We start from the raw sequence: 26,277 nt of genomic DNA, 5'->3' as shown, positions 1-26,277 counted from the left end.
CTTGTTTTATGAGTGTTTGCTCTGTTTGTGATGCTGAATTTAAGTTAAACTATCACTACAAATCAGAGAAACACACTTGAAGACCACATGAACCTCCATTATGGCCTATGACAATTTGGGAAGATAAACAATTATTGAACCTTCCACCTTACTATCAATATTTCTAACGAGCTTAGGAAAACACGTTCACTTACTTTGATCTTGTTGTCATAGCCGAGACCCGCGAAGCCGAAGATCAAATGCGTGCAAATGTTGGGGTCGATGTCTTCAATGTCAAACTTGCCATCACCCTGGCGGTACACAGCCCAGGACCCGTAGTAGCACACCATCACGCCCTCTGCAGAAAAGAATAAGTGTTGTGTTCTCAATGCCGCTGTATTCGCCACTTCTAATTAGATACATACCACAAAGCACAGATTATTTCAAGTTAGAATAGAAGATGCAGCAGTATTATTTTCAAGTGACCTTCCTAAAATCTCATAAAAATACAAGTCACTGAGAACTTTTAGTGAAATAGATAACATGGACCACACTTCATTTTAACGTAGAAGATAAAATATAATTAGATGGATAACAGTATCTACAAATAATCTTAAGATAGTTGAAGAGGAACTTTCATTTCTGACTCGGCTACCAACTTTTAATTAAATGACAACAGTGAATGTTCTTTTAAGGCAGACGAGAAGGAACGTGGCTCAGTTGTAAAGTTGTCTGATCTTGAAATCCAATGACTCTAAAGCGCCGTAATTTCAAACCACATTCACAACTTGTAACTAAACCAATAACAAAGTGCAGAAGTCAATATAAGGTATTCTTCACTAATTTAACCGTGTCGTCTCCACCTTCACCTTGCAACACATGAGAAGTTAAAGGTTCCCAGGAGACCAAGGGACATGAGGCTGAAGGAACACGTGAAGTTTACCAGAGTGAAGGTTACCACACTTCTGGCCAAGACTGTAAATGAGGCGTTTTGTCCACTGAAAGTCTTAACCTCTTGAATATCGAGACGTGTTTTCATATTGTTTTTGGTCATTATTTGGTGATTTTATACAGCTTCAGAAACTCATGTAGGCGATTAAAATAGTGAAGACTGTGGCCATTAAACTTTTAACCTCCATAAACCCTTCTTAATGTCAATAAGATGGTCTAATTGTACACAAATCTCATGGTAAAAATGTGTCCCAGTACTGAAGCGGTTAAAATAGTGAAGACTTTGGCTATTAATCTTCTGACCTCCATAGACCCTTCTTAATATCAAGAAAATGGTTTAATCGTACACAAATCTCATGGTAAAAATGCGTCCCTGTACTGAAGGGAGTAAAACACTCGCACTCAACATGTACTGACACGCTGAAGATACAAAGCCACTAAACACAGCATGGCTCCGGGACCTACTTTGTGAATACCAACTCTTCCCAAATAAAAGTTACGTGTCCTTACAAAAATACAGCGAAGGAAGTTCCCACAGACAAAAATGTTAGGAGTGACTGTGGAAGGTTTGGAGACAAGAGGGACCAGAATGTGTTGGTGTAAGTTTTGCTCAGGAACAAAGGACGAATTGTTTTGATGGGCCTTAACTAAATTCTTGGTGTGTGTGTGTGTGTGTGTGTGTGTGTGTGTGTGTGTGTGTGTGTGTGTGTGTGTGTGGTAAAGACGTATGCGAGTTGTGGCTTAAGCTCTTCAATACTGGGTTACATTTTTACCTTAAGATTTGTGTACGATTAGACTACTTTATTGATATTAGGAAAGGGCTATAGAGGTCAGAAGATTAATGGCCAGAGTCTTCACTATTTTAATCACCCACATAAGTTCCTGAAGCTGTATAAAATCACCAAACAGTAAGCAGAATGAATATGGAAACGCGTCATGGTACTGAAGGGGTTAAAGACAAAGATATGTATGAAATAATTTTGGCAAGACAGGTATGTGAATGATATACAGGTGCGTGGGTGATGTATTTTTAAGAGACCAAATACAAAATTAAGCCTTTTAGAATTTGCAGATAACTAATAGAATGACTGACAAGAACTGTGACTGTTGGTCGGAGTTTGGCAGTGTGCTTTGACAAAACACTGAATAACATGAGGTGAGCCAGGGGAGGCAGAGGTGAGCCTTGCACTTCACCTGTCCTTACCTGTGAGGGAGAGCGAGAGGGCGAGACAACCCAGGAGTGGTAGGAGTAACTTCATGGTGCCTTGTGATGGTCGGCAGTAGTGTGCCTTACCTGTCCACGTTACCTACTTATATATTCACCTGGTGGGCTGCGTGCAGGTGTGTTTTCCCAGTCAGTGCACTCTGTACCTGCTGTATTTACCCCGACCCCCCTTGGCCCCACCTTACCTCAATCGCCGCCTTCTCCCGTTGATATGAATGAAAAAAAATGGAAGAACGGAAATGTCTGAGGCTTATCAAGTTGTTTTGGGGTATGTTTGTCATTTCTGTTCACACGCCTCGGTGGAAAAATGCAGCGTTTTTGAGTACATGAAGAGCCTCGGCAGTGGTGGACGTCTCAAGTGTGTGGCGGTGCTGGGAGTTTCGCGTGGTTGTCAAGGAGCGAATGTGTTCTTATTCATCATTTCTCATTAGTTTCTTTTGCCAGTATTATCTTTATTTATTTACATATTATTTATATCTACTTTTATTTCTTTTTTTTTCATTCATTATTCCTTTTCCTTTCGAACTGAGCAGGTTTTCCTCTTATCTTTATTTAAGGTTTATTTGAAGACTGAGCACAAGTGAATAGTAAATTATTTCTTTAGATATTTCATTACTGTCATTGGGTTTAATTGAAAGTGGAACGAGGGCATTGAAGAAAATTAGATAGATTTATAGTTAGTTTATAGGTGAATATTAGTCTATTTCTTTAGATATTTTTATTACTCTAATTGAACTAACTGAACCGGAGCAGTGAAGAAAATTAGATAGATTTATTGATGGCATGGTGGGTGAATATTTTTTTTTTTTTTTTTTATTACTCTAATTGAACTAACTGAACGGGAGCAGTGAAGAAGATTAGTTAGATTTGTGGATGGTATGGTGGGTGGAAGTAAGTAAGCCTGTTTCATAGAGACGTGTATACCTAATGGATTTCTGCAGCTTCTTTTCTTAAATCCTTACATTTTATTTCAACATTTTTTTTTTCATCACAGTTTGCTATATATATAAACACTAAACTTTCCATATTAACCCCATCTGTGCCAAGACGCGATTTCATAGTCATTCTTCTTTTTATGTATGAGGGAGAGCTGCCAAGGGAAAAAAAAAATATTTATTAGAAAAAAAGGCCCACTGGAATTGCAGTCTCCAAAAATAATCGAAAGAATTAATCAAAAGCCTGGGGTAAATATCTTGATACCTCTCTCTGCTTACTATTTGGTGATTTTATACAGCTTCGTAAACTCATGTGGGGGATTAAACTAGTGAGGACTGTAGCCATTAAACTTCTGACCTCCATAGACCCTTCCTAATGTCAATAAAATGGTCTAATCGTGCACAAATCTCAAGGTAAAAATATGTTCCAGTACTGAAGGGATTAAAATAGTGAAGACTGGCCATTTAACTTTTGACCTCCATAGACCCTTCCTAATGTCAATAAAATGGTCTAATCGTACACAAATCTCAAGGTAAAAATGTGCCCCAGGACTGAAAGGAGGTAACGTCGTTTTCATCAGTCTCCTTTATATAATGTGCACACTAAACTTTCCATATTAATTCGTTAGGTTAGAATTGCATATTTTCCCACAACGATCCTCATGTTGTGTATGTGCAGTGTCCACACCTGGAGCCACACCTTGACCTTCCCATAGGTGACAAGAGTAGGTAGTAATCAGGTCAGTGCCTCGTCAACGGGGAGCCTTCAAGAGATTAGATAATCGTAGGGATAGGAGTGATGGGAGATGGACGGTACTGGTGTAGCTAAGCCCTGTGTTGTCTTGATGGCTTCTTGTACCTTCCTTTGTGCTGTCACCTTGTCATGCATGGATTGAACTCAAGAATCATGTATTTTGGAAGCTTCATAAGATTATACAGGAAGAAATGGACATGTTTTATTCAGGCACTGGCACAAGTATTCATGATTTCTTCTTGTACCTTGTCATGCATGGATTGAACTCAAGAATCATGTATTTAGGAAGTCTCAAAAGATTACACAGGAAGAAATAAACATGTTTCATTCAGGCACTGCAAAATGTTGACCTGATGGCTTCCTTCAGCTTCCCTTTTTCCTTTATGCTCTAATATATTTCATCATTCAACTATCAATTATGTTACTACGCATGTTATCTTTAACCCCTTCAGTATCATGACGCGTTTCCATGTTCATTTTGCTTACTATTTGGTGATTCTATACAGCTTCAGAAACTCGTGTGTGGGTCTTAAAATAGTGAAGACTGTGGCCATTAATCTTCTGACCTCCATAGACCCTTCCTAATGTGAATAAAATGATCTAATCGTACACAGATCTCAAAGTAAAAACGTGTCCCAGTATTGAAGTGATTGAAATAGTGAAGACGGTGGCCACTAATCTTCTGACTTCCATAGACCCTTCGTAATGTGAATAAGATCATCTAATCGTACACAGATCTCAAATCAAAAACGTGTCCCAGTATTGAAGGGGTTAAAGGATTTCATCAGCCATATCTCCGTCTACTGCAGGTATAGTTAGCATTTCCTTATCTTATCCTAAGCCCCCGGAAACTTATCACAGAGTCACGTGTGTAGGCCTCCCCGTCACAACACCGCACATCACCAGCCACGGGAACTCCACAGCAGCCCACGTGAAGCTCGCCCGCGTGACGAAGTTTGGGGATTAATTCACTATTTCCCTTTCCTGATTCATGTCACGTTACGTCACTATCTTGGTGAAGCATTGCCACCAAACCACTGTTGTTGTTAGTGGTGGTGGTGGTAGTGGTATTGTTGATGATGATGGTGGACCACGGTGGTGGTGATGTTGCTGGTGTTAATTTTATTGTTGTTGCTGCTGTTATTATTGGTGGTGGTGGTGGTGGTGTTATAACCATACACATCAACCTCCAGCACGATGAAACACATATTTGAGCCTCGTAGATTTGAATTTATTTTGGTCATGAGGCTGTGCAGTGATCCTAGGTGTGGTGTGGTGTGTGGTTAGGTTAGGTTAGGTTGTCATTGGTTAGGTTTGGTGTGGTGTGGTGTGTGGTTGTCATTGGTTAGGTTTGGTGTGGTGTGGTGTGTGGTTGTCATTGGTTAGGTGAGGTGTTGTGTGGTGTGGTGTGTGGTTGTCATTGGCTAGGTTAGATGTGGTGTGTGGTTATCAATGGTGACTTTCCTCAGCTGGATTTGAATGAAGTGAAATGCTTTTCTACATTATTTTCAAGGAAGTTATCTGGAGTTTTGATGATTTTAAAGATACTGTGAGTGACATGGACCTTCCTCAACGATAATAGATGTGACTCCAGTTTTCAGGCTCATATTGTAATGGAATAATGGTGAAAGTCCTTTGGTAAGATGTTAAAAGTTTGGTAGTGTAAGAATCTACAAAAAGAAGAATTTGTCCAGCGGCTACAAAGCTGGGTTTAGAAAAATGGAGACTCCTAATTGCCTCGCCGGAAAGAAAAGTGAAGGGCAAGAAGGAAAAAATGCAGGCTATTTATCCCTGAAGGCTCTGGAGCTTTGGGTTACCTGGGGAAGATTCGTTAGACTTCAGTACATGTTCTTCAAAGGGTCACTCAGAAAGGTCCTTCTTTGAATTATTACACCGACAGTAATGGTGATTCTAGTGATAATAATGATGATGATAATGATGATAATTCAGTAGTAGTAGTAGTAGTAGTAGTAGTAGTAGTAGTAGTAGTAGTAGTAGTAGTAGTAGTAGTAGTAGTGCTAAAATATTAATTCAAAGGGGGTCACTCAAAAAGATTCTTATTTTAGGCACGTTATGAGATAAGATTATGTGGAAATATCAGAGTGAATAAGAAAATATAGAAAAAAATACACCAGGAAAGAATGAATACACTAAAAAGAAAACATTACTAAAAACAAACAGGTAAAAGTAATAAATATATCACTTATTTTTCATTTAAATTTCTGTAAAACATTAAAAAGTAGTCGTAGCAATTTTCTACTTTTCTGGCTAATGGACTTCATGTATACTTATACTTTTTGTACTTTTGCGGCAGAAAATCACGTAACTTTGTAAATAAAAACAAATCTTATGGAAAATTACCGAAATATGTCAAAAAATTATCTAACAAATAATAGATAAATAAATAAATGAAAAAGAGACACAACACAACTTTCTTCAATGTCAAATCTTTTTAATACCAAGAAAAAAACATAATATCACGAAATACAGAGGAATGATAATGAATGAAAAGATAAATAACAAGATACAGCACAACTTTCTCCTAATGATAAATAAATAGATAAATGAAGACAACACAACTGTCTTCAATGTCAAATCTTTTTAAAACCAAGAAAAAAAATGGTAATATCTCAAAATCACGAGAAATAATAGAGAAATGAAGATAACACTTTTTTTTTTTTCATTGTCAAATCTTTTAAATACCAGGAAAAGAAAATGTTTACAATACAGATAGAAAACAATGAATAAAAAGATGAATGAAAATACACAACACAACTTCAATGCCTGCTATTAATGCCAAGAAAAGAAAATATTTGGAGTATCACAAAATACAGATAAATAACATTAAATAGATAGATAAATGAAAAGACACAACACAACTTCCTTCAATGTCAAATCTTATGATACCAAACGAAAATGTTAATATCACTAAATACAGAGAGACTAAAATTCCAAAGCTACGTTCTAATGATAAGCGGCGAGGTAGAGAAGGAAGCGGGAACAACCACGTGATGAGCACCTGGCCTGGGCGATGTCGAAACAGTGCTATTGCTGCTCTTACGACCTTGTTCCCCCTCTCTCTCTCTCTCTCTCTCTCTCTCTCTCTCTCTCTCTCTCTCTCTCTCTCTCTCCTCTTTGTGCTTCCATTTCTGACTTATTGTATATACTGGGTGTTCTCTGTCTTGTATCCTTTTCCCATTTTCTCTAATAGCTGTAGTAGTAGTAGTAGTAGTAGTAGTAGTAGTAGTTTCAAGACATTTATCTCTTTCTTTCTGGCTAACTCTCTCAGACCTGCAAGGGGGCTGGCAACTAAGTGGGCCTTTTTTATTATGATTTTATGTTGCCCTTGGTCGCCTTTCCTCTCTTACTTAAAAAGAATAGTAGTGGTGTTAATAATGCCCAAAAAACAGCAAAAAGAGTCTGTTTTTCTTATTTTTACCTTTCTCAATTCCATATCTACTCTTTCCTTCTTTCCTTCCCTTTCCATCCCCCTTCCTTCTTCTTCTTTCTTCCCCCTTCCCTCTTCCTCTTTCCATACATCACCTGTTTTTTTTCACTTCCATATTTACTTTATCCTCCTTTCCTTCCCCTTCCTTCCTCTACCCTCTACCCCCTTCCTCTTCCTCTTCCCTCTTCCCCTTCCTCTTCCCTCTTCCCATTCTCCATACATCACCTGGTTTCTCACTTCAATACCTGCATTATCTACCCTTCCCTTCTCTTCCCCCCTTCCCTCTTCCTCTTCACTTCCATACAACACCTGGTATCGTTGTCTCGGCCGTCACTCATCTCAGAGATAAGCCTATATGTTTACACTCGTTGATCTCAGGTTTTGTGATAGGCAGTGTGGTAGGCTGGGCATTTCCTGGTAATATTTGGTTGACAATAAAGGAACTGGTAAATGGAGATTGTGCTAGTGTGGGTGTTTTTCTCTTCTTCCTCCTCCTCCTCCTCCTCCTCCTCCTCCTCCTTTTCATTTTTTTTTTATTTTTCTTATCCTCCTCGTCTTCCATTTCGTTTTCCCTTTTTCTTAACTTCTTCCTGCTTTTCCTCTTATTTTCTCCTCCTTCATCTCCTCCTCTTTATTTTCTTTCTTTCCTAACCTCCTTTTCCTCTTCTTCTCTTCGTTTTTTCCTCTTCAATGTCATTTTCCTCCTTCATCATTTTCTCCTTTTCTTCCTTCATCATTTTCCTCTTAGTTTTCCTCTGCAATGTCCTCCTCCTCCTCCTCCTCCCTCCTCCTCCTCCTCCTCCTCCTCCTCCTCCTCCTCCTCCATCACCGTCACCCACGTCACGGTCTGAGCCGCATTTTTCATCCTGCGTCGCGGAAGGGAGTGACGCGCGGCCATAAATAAAGTACTAACTATTTTATTTCTTGTTTTATCGTCGTCTTTGCGTTTTACAATCTCCCGCCGCGCCGTTCCCGCCAAACTGTAAAAGGCTGTTGTGTTTTGCCTGGCGCTCCTCATGTCGAATGCCTCAAATTGACACAAACACGGATGGGATTGTTTAGTGGGGCTACTACTACTACTACTACTACTACTACTACTACTACTACTACTACTGCTGCTGCTGCTGTTACTATTTCTGCTTCTGTTGACAATACTACTAGTACTAAAAGGCAATGATGATAGTTTTAGTAATAGTACAAAGTGAAGAAAGTAAAAGAGGAGGAGGAGGAAGAGGAAGAGGAGGAGAAAGAACGTGAAAGAGGACGAGGAGAAGAAGGAAGGGGAGAAAGAGGAGATGGAGGAAGAAAGAAAAGTAGGAACAACAGCAGAAATGGTTTTTAACTCTCACGATAGAAGAAGAAGAAGAAGAAGAAAAGACCAATAATAACACTAATTATAACACCAACACCACCACCAACACCACAAACAACAGTAAACATGCCCCAAAAGCCAGCATATTACCCCTTTCTCTGTCACCCTTTGCCTTCTATCTCAAGCAAGCAGGCCTCATATCTCTCACTGTGTACTAAGTAAGGCGCCTCCCACGCTATCTCCGGCATCGAGGGACAGAAGCAGGTGTTAGCATTTGCCTCAGCGCCCCGACAACACAAGGCTTACGTCAGCGCAGAGATAAGACGTATAAGAATTTTGTGGAGTACTAATGCACCAGAAAGAGAGAGAGAGGGGGGAATGTTATATAGGTGCACAAAAGGGGAAAGAATGAAAGATAAATAAAAAGTAAAATTAATGAAAGGAAAAAAGGGGAAAAATAAAACATGCATATTAAAAAGGAGAGAAAAAATGGAAAAAGAAAGAAGAGAAGAAAAAGGGAGCTAAAAGAAGAAGGAAAAAGAAAGAAAAATGGGAAAAAGAAAGAAAAGAAGAAAAAAGGGAGAGAAAATAAGAAGAGAAAGCAAAGAAGAAAAAGAAAGAAAGAAAAAAGGAGAGAAAAGAAGAAAAGGAAAGGGAAAGAAAAATGAGAAAAAATAAAGAAAAGAAAAAAAAAAAAAAGAAGAAGAAAACCAAAAGAGCAAACCCACACAGAGAATAAAGATGGAAAGAAGAAAGGAAAGAGTGATGATGGAAGGAAAAGAAAGAGGAACCAGAGGAAGACGGAGATGAGAAGAGAAAATGTAGATGAGGGAGTGGAGAATGTGAAAGTTAGAAGAAGGAAGTGAAGGAAGAAAGAAGAGAGAGGAACTGCATAATAAAACAATTGGATTCGTGATAAAGATGATGAATAGAAGCGAACAAGAAAAGTGGATAAGACGAAGAAGAAGTTAAGACAATGAGAGAGAGAGAGAGAGAGAGAGAGAGAGACGTTTTGTTAATTCACGCTTCTTCCTCAACATTTACTCTCTCCCACTCTCTCTCTCTCTCTCTCTCTCTCTCTCTCTCTCTCTCTCTCTCTCTCTCTCTCTTCTTCTCTCTTCTTCTTCTTCTTCCTCCTCCTCCTCCTCCTCCTCCTCCTCCTCCTCCTCCTCCTCCTCCTCCTCCTCCTCCTCCTCCTCCTCCTCCTTCCCATCCTATCCTCTCTAACGTTTCATGCCTCTTCCTCTCTCCCTCTCCCTTCTTCCTCCTCTATTTCCTCTTACTCTCCCAACCTTCCTCCTCCTCCTCTTCCTCTTCCTCCTCCTCCTCCTCCTCCCAACCTTCCTTTCTCTTACCCTTTCTCTCTTTTTTTCTCTTTCTTCCCTCCCCCTCTCCCTCTCCCTCTCTCTCTCTCTCTCCCTCTCCCTCTCCCTCTTGAAACGCACTCAGAATATTGACATTTATGGCACTTATTTAAGTAGCCCAATGAATAAGGAGTGTGTGTGTGTCAAGGGAGGAGAGAGAGAGAGAGAGAGAGAGAGAGAGAGAGAGAGGAGAGGAGAGTGAGGGAAGAGGGGAAGGAAGAGAAGGGGGAAAGAAGTTATGATTTCTCTACCTCCTGTATACTCTCTCTCTCTCTCTCTCTCTCTCTCTCTCTCTCTCTCTCTCTCTCTCTCTCTCTCTGTGGAACTAAACTGATTGAAACGGAACGAAATGAAAAAAAAGTTAGCAATTTGAACTCAACTTAATCGAAACTCACTGAAATGAAACGATAGAATAAGAAAATTAAATTACATTAAGAAGGAAAACAATTATGAGAAAATTGAAATAAAATGGAGAAATTATGGAACAGAGGAAGAGGAGAAAGAAAACGAGAAGAAAAGAAATAAATGCAAGTAAGAAAATGGGAATAAACTCAAAACTGTGAATAAAAGGAGAAATTATGAAAAACAGGAATAAGAGGAAAAAAAGAGAGAAAAGAGAAAAAATGTAATAATCGAATTTGAAGGAGAAACGAACTTACTAAAAAAGAAATAGAAAATAAATAAAATAATGGAGGCGAAAATGAAATTACATAAAGAGAAAAACAAAAAAAAAGAAATAAAAAGATCAAAACAATAGAGAGAATATGAAATAACGAAAGTAAAAACAGAAAAGAAAAATAAATTCACGACTCTATAAATAATATGAGGAAATATGAAACAGGAATAAGAAAGAAAGAAAAGAGAAAAAATGCAAGAAAAACCGAATTTGAGAAAGAAAAAAATGTAACCCTGATAAAAAAAATAATAAAAACAATGAAGATGAAAACTAAACGAGAAAAACAAACTAAAATAAATAAATAAATAAATAAAATAAATAAATAAATGATTCTATAAAGTAAGAAGAAAAAAATGTATCAAAATAAAAATTGAAATAAAAACAATGAAGAAAATAAAAAAATAAATAAATAAATGATTCTATAAAATAAGGAATTATGAAACAGGAATAAGAAAGAAAGAGAAAGAGAAAAAATGCAAGAAAAACCGAATTTGAGGAAGAAAAAATGTATCAAAAAAAATAGAAATAAAAAAAATGAAGAAAAAAAAAAAAAATAAATAAATGATTCTATAAAGTAAGGAATTATGAAACAGGAATAAGAAAAAAACGAGAGAAAGAAAAATGCAATAAAAACCGAATTTGAGAGATAAAGAAACGTACCTATAAATAAAGATAAGAGAAAGATAAAGTAATAGGGTACATTAAGACCGCCAGGTGACATAATTAGATATTCCTACCTGTCCTTGCTTTTTTATTTATTTATTTATTTTATCTTTTTTTTTTCGTGTTTCACTTTTTTTTCTAAGCAGTTTTTTTTATTTTTTTCTTTTTTTTTTTTTTATTATTTTTTTTTAACGCCACTTTTATTTATTTGTTCATTTGTTTGTAGAGAGAGAGAGAGAGAGAGAGAGAGAGAGAATAAACACAAGGTGAACTAAAAAAAAAAAAAAAAAAAAAGAGAGAGAGAGAGAGAGAGAGAGAGAGAGAGAGAGATACTTAAACACTCTAATCTGACATAAGTAAAACGCAATTGACGTGAGAAAATACCACAGATACTTTCCCACGCTTCTCTTTAGTGGCCAAGTTTCGAGCTGAAGGGCGAGGGGTCACGGTGGATGGAGGGGAAAAACCGTCTCATAATTGCCCCTCCCCTCTTCCCCCTCCCATCATCCCCCTCCCCCCTATCCCCTCATCCTCTCCTCAGCCTTCCTTGTTGTTGTTATTTTTGTTGTTGCTGCATTTCTTTTTTTTCTTGTTTTCTTGTTTTCTTGTTCTTTTTATTTTTATTTATTTTTTTGTTCTTGTTCTTGTTCTTGTTCTTCTTATGCTTCTTCTTCTTTTATTTTCTTCCTTTCTCTTCTTTTCTTCTTCTTTCTCTTCTTTTCTCTTCTCTTCTCTTTCTTCTTCTCTTTTCTTCTCTTCTCTTCATCTACTTCTTCTTCTTCTTCTTCTTCTTCTTCTTCTTCTTCTTTTTCTTTTCTTTTCTTATTATTATTATTATTATTATTATTATTATTATTATTATTATTATTATTCATAATGATAATGGTAACAATAATAGTAATCAACAATTTATTTCCCAAGATATTTACAATCCCTTATCTTAACATGACTTGCTGTTGTTAAAACGGAGAAACTAATTGGAAAAAAGGCAAATTTATGATAGCAGCAATAAACAATAAAACGTTAATACAACCATAGATTTTTTCCTAATAACGTTTGGTGTGATATATGATCGCTGTAACATGTTGCCTTTGTTCATGTTGTTGTTCTTGTACAAATATCACTAACCAGGTGAGCAAGCCTGTGTCACCTGCGGCTTGTCATGTCACCTGTCCATAGCTTATTGTTCAGCTTCCTGTGAATGACCTATTTTTCATCGTTTTTTTTTTAAAGAAGGAAAATGAAGTTAAGATGCCATGTTAAATAGAGTGCAGGGCGCCAGAGAGTTGTGTGCACTGTATGCGAGTGTGCTTGCTACCAATGTGAGTGGCACTGGTGGTCTAAAGAGTGCCAGAGGTATTGTAAGTAAGAGGTTTTTGTTTTTATGCAAGTCAGGTCATTTGGACAAACATCTTTGAATTAGTTTAGATTATAGTAAAAGGATCATGGTTTAAATAGAAATTAGGTATGCTGTTTGAAAATTGTTTTTGTTACACTAACAATTAAAAGAAAATCATGATTCGAAAAAAAATTAGATATGATGTATTGAAATCATTAAGTGTTATATGGAAAATAAAAGATAATGATTTAGAATAATTAAAACATTCTGTATTAGAAAGCATTTAAGTAATATATTGAGACTAAAATATCAATATATATATATATATATATATATATATATATATATATATATATATATATATATATATATATATATATATATATATATATGTGTGTGTGTGTGTGTGTGTGTGTGTGTGTGTGTGTATGTGTGTGTGTATAGATAGATAGATAGATGGATAGATAGATAGATAGATAGATAGATAGATAGATAGACAGATATTCCTGTGGTGGCGGCGGTGAAGCACCAATGAATCATTGTCATCTCTTGCGAGAAAAATATTCAAATGCAAGGAAAGAAAAGTAAAGTGTTTATGTTCACAATAACAATAATTTTGTATATTCTTTTTCTTGACACCATATGGGTTTATCACGGGAGTGTGATTAGGGAGTATAATGAGCTTAATTTTTTCTTTATTTAGATTAAGTTAGTTACTTTAACATAACAAATTTGATTAAACTATTAGACCTACTTATCATTTTTACTTCATAAACACTTGTTGAACAGAATATATTTAACACTGATTTCCTTTAACATTGCCCAAGTGTAGTACAAGACAATGGTCTCATAAGACTCAAAGAAAACACTGCAAACAAACAAGGATTATTGCAAGAAAAGTGCAAGAAGGCTCCTCTAAGTAGTTCCGGGCAACGCTTCGGACTTCTGAGCTTGCACCTGGACTGGCTCGGTGGTGGTGGTGGCGTCACGGTTCTGTCAGGGAGTGGGAGAATCGTGTAATAATGAGAAAATGGAAAGAAACAGAAGATATTTGATTGCTTTGGTATTAGATTTATAACAAAGGTATTTTTCGTCTCTTGCAGTTGTTATGAAGGAGTTTTGTCACACTGGTGGCAGCTGTGGGATTATGTAGGAAACAAATAGATATCAACTTCTTATTTGTTCAGGATAGATTATATTGATAGCGTTGGGATGATCCTCCATGATGTGTATATAAATATTAGCTCATTGAGATGTTCCCCAAAGTGTTTATATTTTGTTAGATTAACAGTGAGACTTTCTACGTTATTATTGGCACAACAACAGACTTAAATCATCCAAAATACAATTTTTTTTCCATTAGTAACTTACCAACCAGACCAAAATGTAACTTACACAGGTGGCAGAGCCAGGAGTGATCTAAGACCGATTGAAGGTTTCCCTCATGGTCTTGATGAGGTTGAAGGGACGACCATGGTTTCCCTTGATGTCGTCAGTGTCAATACTCCAGACCATCATGCCAGCCAGACCGCGTGACTTGGCATACCTAGCCTAGAGCAGGGGGCTTGAGTGAGGGTGTGTAGTGGAAGAGGAGAGGCCAAATATCCTTATTTTAGCTTAAAGAGATTTATGATCCCTATTTGACCACAACCAAGACAGCTCCTAGAAGAACATCAGTGACCTCTAGTGTTTTGTATTGGCCACTTTGGGAACCTTTCTGAACATTGCGCTCTTTTTCTCTTTACGATTAATTTCATATTTCTTTCTTCTTGTTATAAGATTTCATTTTGTCACACTATGTTTTTGTTTCGTGTCTCGCTCCTCGCCTTACCTTGGTCTTCACGGAATTCTGGTCATCATAGGAACACCAGGTGCGGTTGTCCCGCAGACTGTACGCGTAAGGCTCGTTCATGGCGGGATCATTGACGACAGTCCAGCCTTGCGAGATTTTCTCGCAGATCTAAAACACAACGTTGTTATTATGTTCCATTATTATTTACATGATTGAAATGGTAGGATTCAGTGACGAAGAGAACTGGGTTGAGGAGATGTTGTGATTAGATTGACAAGTAATACAATGATGAAAAAAATAAAGGATGCAAGGAAGACTTCGTGGAATATAAGAAATTTAAAAGTGAATGCGGAACAAGTCAATTATTCACCTCATTGTAGCCCAAGATTCCTTGCTGCTTAGTGTAGGGTCCAGCGCCAGTATGCTTGGATGCTGAAGCGTAGTAGCCAGTGTCATGTCCATTCAGAGTCCAGCATCGGCCATACAGAGGAATTCCCAGGGTGATCTTATTGGCTGGCATGCCCTTCCTGATCCAATACTTGACAGCAAAGTCCTAGAAAAGAATAGTATGGGATTTAATACAAAGCAATATGCAGGAAAAAAATTGAGGAAAGGCAAGAGAATGTCTTTCTTATGCAAAAGTAACGGTGATACGGAGCAAAAAGGAGAAACAAGTTCCACTAAGGTGCTGGTTCATCAAGAAAAATTCAAACGGGTATCCAATCTTGGAGTATGTGTCTTAGATGGAAGGCTTCGCTGGGGAGGACATGGAATAAATAGACAACTGTTTGGGATGAGTAAAAGAAGATTGTTTGAGGCTCTTGTCTTGAAGTGGAATCAAGCGCGTTGTATTCAAGATTCAGCAGCAAAATCATGTAAAATATATCCGAATATCTTCACTTATTTTCTTTTCATGCCGATTTTTCTTTGTTTTCGTGTACTCATATATTAGATCATCATGTCTTTAGATCTCTCGTATTCCTTCCAATTCCAACAGATGATAATTAACTTATACAAGTTGTCCAAAAACTATTAACAATCCAGGATTTTACATCTTTGGCACTGGGTAATGTCATTCGGTTTCCAGCCAACCATGTCAATCTTACATATTCTTCCTCCAATTACAGGTACAACACAGGAGCAAGTGGTCTGAGACAGGGCATCGAGATTACTGTCACTAGCCAGAATACTGGTAAGAGACACTTGCTGTTGTTCTTGTTTTTATTGTGATTGTTGAAGTTGTCTTGTTTTTGTGTTTGTTGTTAATGATGTTTTGGTAATTGTTTGTTGAATTGGGCTGAAGGTAACAGGGAAATGGAAACGCTCTAAGGAAGCAGATTTCTTTTTGCGTGTTTCATTGGCTCATATTCTCAAACTTTGATATGCCTCATCCCTACTATTTCAAAAGCCTTTACTTTAATTCACACGAGTTTTTAAGATGTTCTTACAGTTCTAGAAACACTCTTAAAAACTCTGCTAATCATTTCTGTGGGCTTGGAAAATGGTCGTGGTTTCTAAATAGGGTCTTCATGGTTCATCTGTGGCCTCACTCACCTGGTTGAAGTACAAATTGTCGCTCTTATCTTGAGGATGGGCATAGAGACCAGACTGGTGGTGAGTGTAAGGGTTCCAGTGACCATGCAGGTCATAGGACATCAGGTTCACCATGTCCAAGTACTGAGCTATGCCCGGGACATCATAGGCAGCATCAATTGTTGATTTGCCGGCAGACACAGCCGCCGACAGCATCATTCCTTTAGCTTGCAGGGCCTGCTTCAGGTCTTTGAGCAGAAGGGTAAAGTTCCTCTGTGGAAGAAAACGTAAACCAAACAGTGAATAATTGGTTGATGAAGATTATGTGATCTCTTTAATCTTATGTTATGTTACCTTTCCTTCAATTTCTGTCATTTTTTAAGAATTTCCAACTTTCTCATTTTCTTTATCTAAACCTTTTCTCTTCATACAAAAAGTGCAATCATGTTTTTGTGTTACCCATCTCCTCCTCCTCCTCCTCCTCCTCCTCCTCCTCCTCCTCCTCCTCCTCCTCCTCCTCCTCCTCCTCCTCCTCCTCTTCTTCTTTCTTACCTGGTCTCCTTGAGTTGGATACTCCCAGTCTATGTCAAGACCATCAAAGCCGTGCCTCTGCAGCAGCTCGATGCTGGAGTTAACAAAAGTCCTCCTAGAGGATGCACTGGCTGCCATCTTGAGTTGAGAAATAAAGTACATATTTCAGCCAAGCGTAATGATGTCCAAATTTATTACAGGTAATATGAACAGAAGTTTATCTATCGCTTAAAAATTTTGGAAGCTGTAATTGGTGACAGCGGTGGGATACCTTATGTTATGTATGAATCCCAGAGAAATAACAGAGTCAGTGATAGTGGTAGTAATAGTAGTAGTAGTAGTAGTAGTAGTAGTAGTAGTAGTAGTAGTAAGAGTAGTAATAATCGTAGTAATAGCAGTAGTAGTAGTGGTGGTAGTGGTAGTAGTGGTAATGGTAGTGGTGGTAGCAGTATCGTTACCGTGGAGAAGTTAGCAGATCCCCCGTCAGCGCCACCCACAGCAAGGAGGGTGACGAGGTTGCTGTTCCTCCTCTTGAGGGCGTTGAAGCGATCGTAGAAATCGCTGTCATTAGAGGAATCCACCACCTTAATGGAAGATGAATGTGTGAGAATTTGAGGGAAACTGTAAGAAACAGAGGTCTATACAACACATATGTCTCAAAACTAACAATAACTGGAGAATAAAAATGTGAATGAGACGGGAAGAGAAGGAGGCGCAAGAAGAAATGCAAAAAATATATCAATTACAATGAAAAACTGTAAGGGAAATTAGTAACAGAAATTAAAGGATCTTGAATTAGAAGAGAGGAGGAGGAGGAGGAGGAGGAGGAGGAACACGAGAACTAGGATTGGAAACATCAAAGAAGCACATTAACATTAAGTAAAAGAGAAGAAAAGGAATAAGAAACAAAGATGAAAGAAAAATAGAATAATACGAGACTGAAGGAGAAAGCAGGAAAGCGGTAGGAGGAATAAAAATACAAACCACCTGACACCAACAAAATAAATGTGAATTATATTTTTACACGCCATAAACTTTTCTAAGAACTTTTCTAACGCCACAGGGAAGCTTAGTCTTGTTTTATGAGTGTTTGCTCTGTTTGTGATGCTGAATTTAAGTTAAACTATCACTACAAATCAGAGAAACACACTTGAAAACCACAGTAACCTCCATTATGGCCTGTGACAATTTGAGAAGATAAAGTGGAAGATGAAATGTTGGTGAGCATTCCGTCTTGCTATTTCTATTAGTAACAGTTGGCCTAGGAAAACACGATCACTTACTCTGATCTTGTTGTCATAGCCGACACCCGCGAAGGCGTAGATCAAATGCGTGCAAATGTAAGGGTCGATGTTATCAATGCTGAGCTTGCCGGCACCCGGACGGTACGTGGCCCAGGACCCGTAGTAGCCCACCATCTTGCCCCCTGTGGCCGCGGGAGGGGAGAGAATCAGGAATACAGGTCAAGGAAGGAAAATATAAAGCTTATGAAAGAAATGAGAGGCAAATATTGGAATAAGAAACGAGGAAGGAGTGTTATTTTTGTATCAAGGAGATTGTGGAAGGAAAAGGAACAAGATGTGACGTTACTAACAGATTATTTGATAAATGTTGAGAAATGCATAGAAGAAAAGAACAGAAATAGATTTTACCAGGAGATCTAATATGAAAGGAGTGGCGTTGCTATCACATCAGACAAGGAAAAGAAGATTATGGAAGGAAAAGGATAAAAGGAGAGACATTACTGACAGATACTGGAGGAAAAAAGGATAGATTCATATATTGGAGGGAAAACAAAAAGAAAAAGAGGAACTACTTTCAGATAAGGGAAGAAAATAGAGATTGAGGTAGGGAAAAGTGGAGAAAAGGTGTTATTGTCAAAACGAGAGAGAAAAGAAAAAGAAGACATTACTGATAGATCCTGATGAAAAATGAAAAGATTATGAGAGAGAGAGAGAGAGAGAGAGAGAGAGATTGATATTGGTATGTTAATTAGGCCATACAATATACATTTTAGGTGAAACTTGGTGTACATAACTTAAGGATTTAGGTCCAAGAAGAGATAGTTTTAGAAGGACCCAAAATTAGAGCATAAATACACTTAATTGTTATGTGGCCGTAAGAATTAAGGCTACACTATTATATAACAAACAGAAATTAACATCAACATTTGTAGATCAAAATAACACGCATCTGTAACAATAGATTTTCGATGTTTTGTATAAAATAATAAAGAAAAAATAGAATAACAGTATTTTGTATAATGCAGAAACAGTAGGAGAGAGAGAGAGAGAGAGAGAGAGAGAGAGAGAGAGAGAGTAGTATTCACGTTGCAGACAGCAAAAATAAATGAAAAGCTATAGAATGACATGGTACAGGAAGATGTTGCAGCGTTTCTTAACTAAAAATCACAGCAACTCGACTCTTTCTTTCGTAATGAGAGGACAGGAGGACGAAATAGAGATCTTAAATGCATAAAGATGAGAGGACACGGAATATTCATCACATCCTCACGCTCTTTACTCGCACGGAAAAAGGAAGAAGGGAGAATCTCACGTGAAAAAAAAAATACACAACAGCTTGAGACAGAAAAAAGGATAAAAAGTAGAGAGGGGAAAGAGAAGAGTTAATGGACGAAGTCTGGACCTTCCCTAAAACAACATGAAGTCTTCGATGTCCACAAGGAAAGTAGGAGAAGGAGAAGAAGTAGGAAGAGGAGGAGGAGGAGGAGGAGGAGGAGCAGAAGATGTTAAGGGTTGAATACCACGAGTTATGGGAGGAAAGAAGAAGTAGGAAGAAGAGGAGGAGGAGGAGGAGATCTTAAGGGTTGAATACCACGAGTTATGGGAGGAAATTCTGGAGTTCAAGGGGAAAATCTGATGCCACCAGCGGGACAGGACGTGTCTTGTATCCAGCAGGGAGGAAGGAAACTTTTGGGAATACACTGTGAAGGATTACTGAGGAAGACAACGTTTGGGGGGTTTGAGAAGTTGTGTTAGAATTAGTGGTAGTTAGTAGTAGTAGTAGTAGTAGTAGTAGTAGTAGTAGTAGTAGTTGTTGTTGTTGTTTTATTCGTAGTAGTTGTTGTTATTATTATTGTTGTTGTAGTAATAGTAGTAGTAGTAGTAGTACTTGTGGTTATTGTTGTTGTAATAGTAAAAGTACTTGTAGTAGTAGTAGTAGTAGTAGTAGTAGTTGTTGTTGTTGTTGATGATGTAGTAATAGTAATAGTAGTACTTGTTGTTCTTCTTCTTGTTATAGTAGTAGAAGTAATTGTAGTAGTAGTAGTAGTAGTAGTAGTAGCAGTAGCAGCAGCAACAGTAGCAGTAGCAGTAGCAGTAGTAGCAGTAAGATAGAACTCACTTCATACCCTTACCACAAACAGAATGAAGGTGAATAACTTAAAAAAGAATAGTTGTCAGTCTTATTTAGTTAGTAATAGTCGTAGTAGTAGTAGTAGTAGGCCTCTTCCCGGGTTACATAGACAAAATTTTCTACTATGAGAGATAATTCAATATGATGCCAATAATATCACATTTCTCTGACAAAAGACAACAAAAGATATGGTAAATCCTTCAGTGTAGCAGTAGTAGTAGCAGTAGCAGTAGCAGTAGCAGTAGCAATGAGATAGAATTCAGTTTGTACCCACGCCGAAAGAAATAAGGTACATTTGGGACGGCAACATTAAGCTTTAGCAAGGAAGTGAGCGCTGTGTGGCTGGGAAGGGACTTTGCATTAAGCTTCTTGCTCCGACTGTTTGGTGAAAGCTTTGGTCGCTACACGGAAACCACCTGAATACAACTTCTCTTCAAACTTTGTCCAGGAACTTCATTTGAGCAATCCGTGGTGAAGTGAGCAGGTGAAATTAATCTTTGGTAATTAATCTATTCTATTTCATTTTTTGGAAGTGAATAGGTTAGGTTAAAAGAAAGGTAGGGTAAACACACATACAAACAAACATACAAGTCTCACAGTAGGTAAAGTTGCCAAAATGCTAATTCACACTGAATAAATCGTGAAAAATAAGGAAAAAGGAAAAAAAAAACAGGAAAAAAGAACATTGCAACATCACTTTCTTCATATCAGTACGAGAGTTTTCATAAAAATTTTCACTTTAATAAAAAAAAAATGTAGAGAGTAATCAAACTATTCAACTTCATTTATTTATTTATTTTTTAAGTGAATAGGTATAAAATAATAAAGGTACAGGGTAATTTAACTTCTCAACTTCACTTCATTCGTTCCCAGCTGTATAATAAATTCAGAGTTTAATTATTGTACTCCAAACTTCCGCCAGATTATTATGTTCAGTTTGAGTTGCTGTGACAATTAGGCGGTTAACTTACTAGAGAGAGGGAGAGGGGAGGGAGAGAGAGTGTGTGTGTGTGTGTGTGTGTGTGTGTGTGTATGTATGTGTGTGTCTATATGTGTGTGGCTTTAATCTAATCTACAAATGCACTGCCCCCACACACACTAATTTTAAACTGCCAGCAAAATAGAAGCATAGGACGGTACACTAGTAACGAGAATTTTAGTGTTATTTGAGGTGATTTTAAGAACACACGTGACTATAGTTGTTTAAGTAGATCCATCTTTACCCCTTCAGTACTGGGATACATATTTACCTTGAGATTTGTGTACGATTAGACCATTTTATTGACATTAGGAAGGGTCTGTGGAGGTCAGAAGATTAATGGCCACTGTCTTCACTATTTTAACCCCTTCAGTACTGGGACACATTTTTACCTTGAGTTTTATGTACGATTAGACTATTTTATTGATATCAGGAAGGGTCTATGGAGGTCAGAAGATTAATGGCCAGAGTCTTCACTATTTCAATCCCTCACAAGAGTTTCTGAAGCTGTATAAAATCACCAAATAATAAGAGTGAATATGGAAACGCGTCGGGGGTACTGAAGGGTTAAAGACACACGTGGTTATCAATGTTTGAGCAAATTGACCTTGAAACTCTTGGACTGTGAATAATGACAAGACATCTGTACCTATCGTTTATCTAATTCTATCGGACCTGCAGGGGGAGTAACACCTAAGTGGGCCTTCTTTTTTTTTTTATTCTTTGTCTCTCTTAGCCCATTTCCCATCTTATATTAAAAAAAAGGTCTGAAGAAATGAAACGCAAGGCTGAAATGCACTAATTGTTTTAAGATAGATAAGATTGTGACGTGTTTAACTGACTCTTTCAAACCCTTCAGTAGCATGACGTGTTTTCATATTCATTCTGCTTACTGTTTGGTGATTTTGTACAGCTTCAGAAACTCATGTGGGGGTTAAGATAGTGAAGACTGGCCATTAATCTTCTGACCTCCATAGACCCTTCCTAATGTCAATAAAAAATCATCTAATCACAAACTCAATTGGTTGTTGTTTCTCTTCCCTTGGTGCGTGCTTAGAAGACCTCGCAAGATGTCTTATTGTATATTGAGGCTCCGCGCAAATTCTCTTATGAACAGTTTCCAAGAGAACCTAATCTCCGCGAATCCATGAAGGTGTCCGGCCTAACATCCATCATTTAGAAGTGTTTCTCCTGTTAGTAATGAAGAAATCTTGTCACTCTGCCTCTAGAACCGTAAAAAAAAAAAACACTTGAAAACCCTTATTACTTCAGCTAGCGCCTTTCCTGAACGTCCTAGTGAAGCAAGAGAAGGAAAGCAAAAAACAATTATTATCTAAAACAGTGCAAGTGACTCCATGCAAGAGAGGAAAGTAAAATAAAAAAAAAAAAAAAGCATTACCTAGAGCAGTATAAATGACTTCAAGCCTCTTCTCAACGTCCTAGTGAAGCAAGAGAAGGAAAATAAAGAAAAACGAACCATCTAGACCATTATAAGTGACTCCAAGCCTCTCTGCAACATCCTAGTGAAGCAAAAGAGGTAAAATTGCGTCCCAGTACTAAACTCTTATTTCAGACTGTAAATGTTAATAAAATGATAAACTTCTGCTTCCGCGGCCAGCCGAGAGCACAAATAATTCAAGATAGTAAAGTGTGCTTGGCTGTTTGACATTTGAGTCTGGAAAACCTTTTTAATTCCAGACTTCACTGCAAAATGGAGTTAAATGAGAACACTCTCTTGGGGGAGCCGCCGTGCTTTGGGGTCCGAGGGGTCTCCAAGCGCATAGGTTCGAATCCTGTCCACGGTCCGAGTGTAGGTTGGGCTTCCTCACTTGGGACAACGGTTTCCTAGCGGGTGGGTTTTGAGATAGGAGGTACACTAAAAAAGTATCCCCTTTAGCCCAGAAAATCCCATGAAAAGCCCACATGGTATAAATAAGAAAAAAAAAAAAAAAACAGTGCACAGTTTACTAAGAGAGCAGTGGAAGAACCAGTGTGTCATTCACAAGTCTTTGCATTTTGAAGATTCATTAAATATTTGGAAAACCTTTTAATTTCAAACTTTACTGCAAAATGGAGTTAAATGGAGAACAGTCCACACTTCACTATTAATCCCTTCAGTAACATGACACGTCTTCATATTCATTCTTCTTACTATTTGGTGATTTTATACAGCTTCAGAAACTCATGTGGGGGTTAAAATAGTGAAGACTGTGGCCATTAATCTTCTGACCTCCATAGACAGACCCTTCCTAATGTCAATAAAATGGTCTAATGGTACACAAATCTGAAGGTAAAAATGTGTCCCAGTACTGAAAGGGTTAAAATAGTGAAGACTGTGTCCATTAATCTTCTGACCTCCACAGACCCTTCCTAATGTCAATAAAATGGTCTAATGGTACACAAATCTCAAGGTGAAAATGTGTCCCAGTACTGAAGAGGTTAAGATGGAAATGGGAGAACAAGTGAGCAAGTGTTTTAGACTCACGATTTCTGTATTTTGAGCTTTAATTAAATGTATACCGTCCAATGCAGGTAATTTGATGATAGATCTAATGTTTGTTGATATTCTATTGTTTTCTAATTTCACTGAGTCTTCACCGTAAGTCTTATGCATCCTTCTTTTTTCTTCTTCTTATTATTATTATTATTCTCCTTCTTCTTGTTCTTGTTCTTCTTGTTCTTCTTTTTATTGTCCTTTTTCTTCTTGTTCTTTTTCTTGTTGTTGTTATTGTTGTTGCTGGTGTTGTTGTTGTTGTTGTTGTTGTTGTTGTTGTTGTTGTTGTTGTTCTTCTTCTTCTTCTTCTTCTTCTTCTTCTTCTCTTTTTACACCTTTCTTTCCTTCACTCTCCTCCTCCTCCTCCTCCTCCTCCTCCTCCTCCTCCTCCTCCTCCTCCTCCTTCTCCTCTTCTTCCTTTCTGCAGTTTAACCCTTTCTTCCCGTCTCTAAAAAGGATTGACTCCTAGACAGTAATAGTATCCGCTAACCCACCCTCTTCTCTCCTCTCTCTCTCTCTCTCTCTCTCTCTCTCTCTCTCTCTCTCTCTCTCTCTCTCTCTCTCTCGGGGCCACAACGACATTTGCTGCAGTTTTTCTCAATTTTCCGTCTTGTTTTTTTTAGTTAAGAGACATTTTAAGTTCTTTGTACCTTGCAGTTTCTGTCTTTTTGTTATTGTTATCCTGTTTTCTGTCCCTCTGTCCCTCCTTTCCTTCCGTCTGTCTCTGTCTCTCTGTCCCTCTGTCCCTCCTTTCCTTCCGTCTGTCTCTGTCTCTCTGTCCCTCTGTCCCTCCTTCCCTTCCGTCTGTCTCTGTCTCTGTCTCTCTGGTCCGTATACAGAATTTGCTCACGATTATTTGCCTGGCTGCTCTGTCACTATTTTCCAAGGCCACAGAGATGACTCGCGAGGTTTTTAAGAGTGTTTCTCCAGTTATTGTAGAAATCTTGTCACTCTGCCTCTAGAACCGCAAAAAAAATCTTGAAAACCCTTATTACTTCAACTAGAACCTTTCAAAAGAGTGTTTTTTCCTGTTGAAAATGCAGAAGTCTTGTCACTCTGCCTCTAGAACTGTAAAAACACCCTTAAAAACCCTTGTATCGTATTAAAAAGGATTGTATTCTAAAACGCTCTTGTCTCTCACCACGAATGTTTTCCAAGGCCACAGAGATGATTAGCGGGACCTTCAAGAGTGTTTCTCCAGTTAATAATGCAGAAATCTTGTCACTCTGCCTCTAGAACCGTAAAAAAAAAAAAATGTCTTTGAAAAAAAAACTCCTGTAAATTTAGATAAGCCTTTTGAAATAAATAGTGGAGGTGATGAGCAGTACTCTCTCTCTCTCTCTCTCTCTCTCTCTCTCTCTCTCTCTCTCTCTCTCTCTCTCTCGCTCAAGCCAAATTTATGCCGGCAAGTTATAATTTTCCTGCCGGCGCCGTTGGAGTGAGGAACGAGGCAACCACGCGCGCTATGGAAGGTGTGAAGAAAGAGACCACTTAAGATTTACTGCTTAGAAGAACCGGGAGAGAGAGAGAGAGAGAGAGAGAGAGAGAGAGAGAGGGGGGAAGAGATGAGGCCATGAAAGAGGAGAAATAACATGAGCTAAATGATAACCACAAGAAGAACGTGTAAAAACAATGAAAAATATAGGAAAAAGAAAAGAAAAGAGGGAAAAGTAAGAAAGAGAGAGAGAGAGAGAGAGAGATGGAAGCTAAAAAGAAATCACATCAAACGAAGGAAAGAAATGGAAAAGGGAATTAGAAAGTAAAGAAAGGAAAAAAATGGAAAGGAAATGATGAAAAAAAATTGTTTGAGAGAGAGAAAGAAAAAGAAAGAAAGAAAGAAAGAAAGAGAAGAGAGAAGAGAAAAGAGAGAGAGAGAGAGAGAGAGAGAGAGAGAGAGAGAGAGAGAGAGAACAAATAATGGAAGAGACCAAGAGAAAAGTGAATTACAGCATCAGAGAGAGAGAGAGAGAGAGAGAGAGAGAGAGAGAGAGAGAGAGAGAGATAATAATTGAGTGTTCCAAATAGCAAAAACTCAATTATGTTGTTGGCCTTCCTGGATGCGTCTGCCTTCCAAATAGTGAGCCTTCACCGCTCAGGGGACAAACGACGTAGGAATAGTTTTAGGGCGCAAAGTTTATGGTCACGCAACTCCTGCCCCGCTGTGTGACCTGCTGGCGGCGGCGGCGGTGGTGGTGGTGGTGGTGGTGGTGGTGGTGGTGGTGGTGGTGGTGGTGGTGATGGTGTTAATAGTAGTAGTAGTATTGGTGGTGATGGTAGTAGTGGTGGTAATAGTGGTAGTAGTAGTAGTAGTAGTAGTAGAAGTAGTAGTAGCAGTAGCAATAACAAAAGGAGAAGGAAGAGGAAGAGAAGGAAAAAAATAGGAAAAACAGATTTATGACAATAATAATGATAATGATAGTTATAATAATAATAATAATAATAATAATAATAATAATAACAAACAACACTAACCACCACCACCACCACCACCACCAATGCACGTGTGTGTGTGTGTGTGTGTGTGTGTGTGTGTGTGTGTGTGTGTGTGTGTGTGTGTGTGTCCTTGCTGAGAGAGAGAGAGAGAGAGAGAGAGAGAGAGAGAGAGAGAGAGAGAGAGACCTTGGAGATTCTTTACTTAATCTTTTTAAATAAATGAATGAACAAGTAAATAAACAGAGAATATGAAATAAATGAGGAAATAATAAGAAAATGACGAACCATAATTTAAAACCAATAATATTAAAAGAAGAGAGAGAGAGAGAGAGAGAGAGAGAGAGAGAGAGAGAGAGAGAGAGAGAGAGAGAGAGTAGCACAGGTGGGACTCAGGTAAACAAACTAAGTCTCCCCTCTTACCTTTCCCTTAAACCTGATAGAAAACGGGATTCACAAGAGTTTGGAATACTTGTGGCTAACCCTTGCCTCTCCTC

At 38.1% G+C, this 26,277-nt stretch overlaps 1 protein-coding gene across 1 annotated transcript in view; it reads right to left on the bottom strand.

The window, feature by feature from the left end:
• The window catches only part of LOC123509787 (probable chitinase 10), a 64,962-nt gene that overhangs the window by 16,748 nt on the left and 21,937 nt on the right, over positions 1 to 26,277 (bottom strand). Inside the window, 9 exon segments of the mRNA XM_045264335.1 lie at positions 195 to 337; positions 2,135 to 2,237; positions 14,042 to 14,197; positions 14,478 to 14,606; positions 14,809 to 14,991; positions 15,993 to 16,244; positions 16,524 to 16,640; positions 16,961 to 17,086; positions 17,786 to 17,928. Of these exon segments, the coding sequence (XP_045120270.1) occupies positions 195 to 337; positions 2,135 to 2,237; positions 14,042 to 14,197; positions 14,478 to 14,606; positions 14,809 to 14,991; positions 15,993 to 16,244; positions 16,524 to 16,640; positions 16,961 to 17,086; positions 17,786 to 17,928 (1,352 nt within the window).

Source organism: Portunus trituberculatus, chromosome 3, assembly GCF_017591435.1.
Source record: "Portunus trituberculatus isolate SZX2019 chromosome 3, ASM1759143v1, whole genome shotgun sequence".
NCBI classification, from domain to species: Eukaryota; Metazoa; Arthropoda; class Malacostraca; order Decapoda; family Portunidae; genus Portunus; species Portunus trituberculatus.
This window is presented reverse-complemented; position numbering and strand designations above follow the sequence as displayed.